This window comes from Myodes glareolus, chromosome 16 (assembly GCF_982192425.1).
Source record: "Myodes glareolus chromosome 16, mMyoGla1.1, whole genome shotgun sequence".
NCBI lineage: Eukaryota > Metazoa > Chordata > Mammalia > Rodentia > Cricetidae > Myodes > Myodes glareolus.
In genome coordinates, this window is record NC_142041.1 from 31,622,659 (window position 1) to 31,625,012 (window position 2,354).

Genomic DNA, 2,354 nt, shown 5'->3' on the forward strand with positions numbered 1-2,354 from the left:
GGGAGATGCACTGATTGCTCAGGAGACTAGTCTGTGTGATCTCAGCTGTCCTTTCTCCAAAGCCCTGGATGTCCACACTGAATGTTTCCTTGTACCCTAGGCAGGGACCACCTACTTCTCCCCGTTCTACAGGCAGATCCCAGGCCCAGCTGCTCATCCCAGAAGAGTTCCCAGGGATCTGTGACGCGGCCCTAGCGGCTGCCTCCTCCCCCTGTGCTACAACTAAGACCCATTTCACATCACAAGAACCATTTCTGGTGGCTTTTATTGTTATAGCCAAGCAACAATGAACGTTTGGATGAACAATGTATGGGCCAGGCTGTCCCACACATTCTGCCCCTTGAAGGTCATCACAGGGTCTTCCCACTCAGACGAGCACTTCGTATCCACTGGGGCACTGGTTCTACCAGACACCCTTGTTACTTCCGGTGTCACCAGGGATTGTAGTCACAAGGTAGGGTGTCCAGCCAGCCCTGCTCCAAACCCAAGCCTTACAGTGTATAGTTACCCAAGTGGTTCTCAGGTCTCTGCTGCACAGTGGAAGAAGGGCTCATATACAAATGAAACCCAAGCCAAACTCAGTCCCCCTCATAGGCCCCAAAGACACATCCTTTTCTACAGAGACATCAGGGTCCACTCATTTCGGTGCTGGGTGGAGGGCAGGGCCAGGTAGGTACCATCCATTGGCCTCAGTGGCGGACTCCGCGAGCATGGTGGTGATGGTGGTGGAGACGATGGGGCGAACGGTGATGCTGGCGATGGAGATGCTGGTGGTGGTGATGAAAGCCTGCACTGGTCACCCCAGACACATGGCCACGGTGATGGTGATGGTGAGAGACTCCCAGGAGACCCAGGCGCCGGCCGTGGAAGAGTCGAGGCCGGGTTTGCCGGACTCGGTTTCTCTCCACGTCATGCTCCCGTGATCTGTGGAAAAGACAGACGGCCGACAGCATGACCAACATTAGGAGAGCCAGCACAATGCCTGCGATCCAGCTCACGAGGCTTGTGTTCCCCAGAAGGCCTAACATCTGGAAGCCTAACATCTGAAGTTCCCCGCTTCACTCGGTGGCTCCCTTTAGCAGCCCCTGCTCGGCCCTCACAGTCCCTGAAGTTAAGGTTCTCTCGGCTCCTACAAGCTGGAGAGCAGCCAGGGAATGTGGGAGAGGCCTGTTTGGACTAGCTTCTCAACCCAGAGCAAGGCCAGAAGGCTGTTTGAGGGGAGGCTGGGCAGGAAGAGTGGGTGGAGGCTGAGGAGCTGTGGGACTGACTTGCTTGAGGGAAGGGCCCTGACTTTAGGGATAAGAGGTCAAGATCTGTCTATTCTTGCCTCCAGGCAGAGGGAGGGCCTCCTCTGGCCTTCTACAGAGATTAAAGGTGTAGGGTTTGGACCCACACAACTCCCAGGCTCTGTGATGGCAGCCTGCAGTGTCCTCCGTGGTGAAGGGTCAGAGGCTGTCCAGAGAGTCACCCCAAGGCTTATGAACCTCAGTCAGGGATGACTGGAGCCTGATAAGGGCCAACCACAGTCCACCGTCCAAGGAGGCCCTTGCTTCTCCTGCTGGGTCTAGGAAGCCAGAGGGCTGGTGTCAGTGTCAGGTCAATAGGAAGCAGAAGACAGTCACTCGACGTCACACAGGCCAGCCTCTGGGCTCCAGATCAACACTCTCAATGGCTGTCAGTCTCCTTGTTCTCTCATTCTCCCTGCCCCAGAGCTCAGGCCGTTCCTACCTGGCTGGGGACTCAGACAGTGATCGAAATGTGTGTCTTCAACAGTCTCATTACTGACTCTGAAACTCGCAATCGCCAGTCATCACAAATGAGGCTCATATTCTCCCAAAGCATCCCTGTCATCTGCAAGCTGACTGGGATCTCTAATGCATTGGGGATGCTCCCCAAAGCCCCAGCCCTGTGTCCTGGACCCTCAGGGGTCCTTCAGTCCCTTCCTCCTAGCTCCTTCTGGTAAGTGCTAAGCTCCCAGGCTGGCTCTCAAGCTCCACCCGGTAAAGTTGGGCAAGGCTCTTCCTCGGGCCCATTGTTCCCTCTGTGAGGTCCCATGGCAGAGGTGACCTCTAGGGTACTTCTACTCTATACCCAACCTTGGCTGCTTTCTCTGATATCTTCAGTAAAAACCTGCAGCGGCTCAAAGGGCTAAATGTCACCTTTGACCAAGTTGAGAGGTGTCGCCAGCCCTCTGGAGATGTCACTTGAACTTTCCTCCTGTAGACTTCTGGGGCTCTGGAGCCAGCTGTCTTCCCTAGAGGCACAGTGATGAGAAAGCCTGCTGGGAGCTGTGAGGAGGCGGGAGAGGAAGAGGGATCGGCAGAAGAGAAGGCTAGACAGAGAACCTCTCTCCG

General features: G+C 55.6%; 1 protein-coding gene across 1 annotated transcript; it reads right to left on the bottom strand.

The window, feature by feature from the left end:
* Positions 1-246: 246 nt before the first annotated feature.
* Positions 247-1,214, bottom strand: Hrct1 (histidine rich carboxyl terminus 1). Its single transcript, XM_048420417.2, has one exon. The coding sequence runs from the start codon at positions 1,041-1,043 to the stop codon at positions 690-692; it is 354 nt and encodes a 117-aa protein (XP_048276374.1). The 5' UTR covers positions 1,044-1,214; the 3' UTR covers positions 247-689.
* Positions 1,215-2,354: the final 1,140 nt, after the last annotated feature.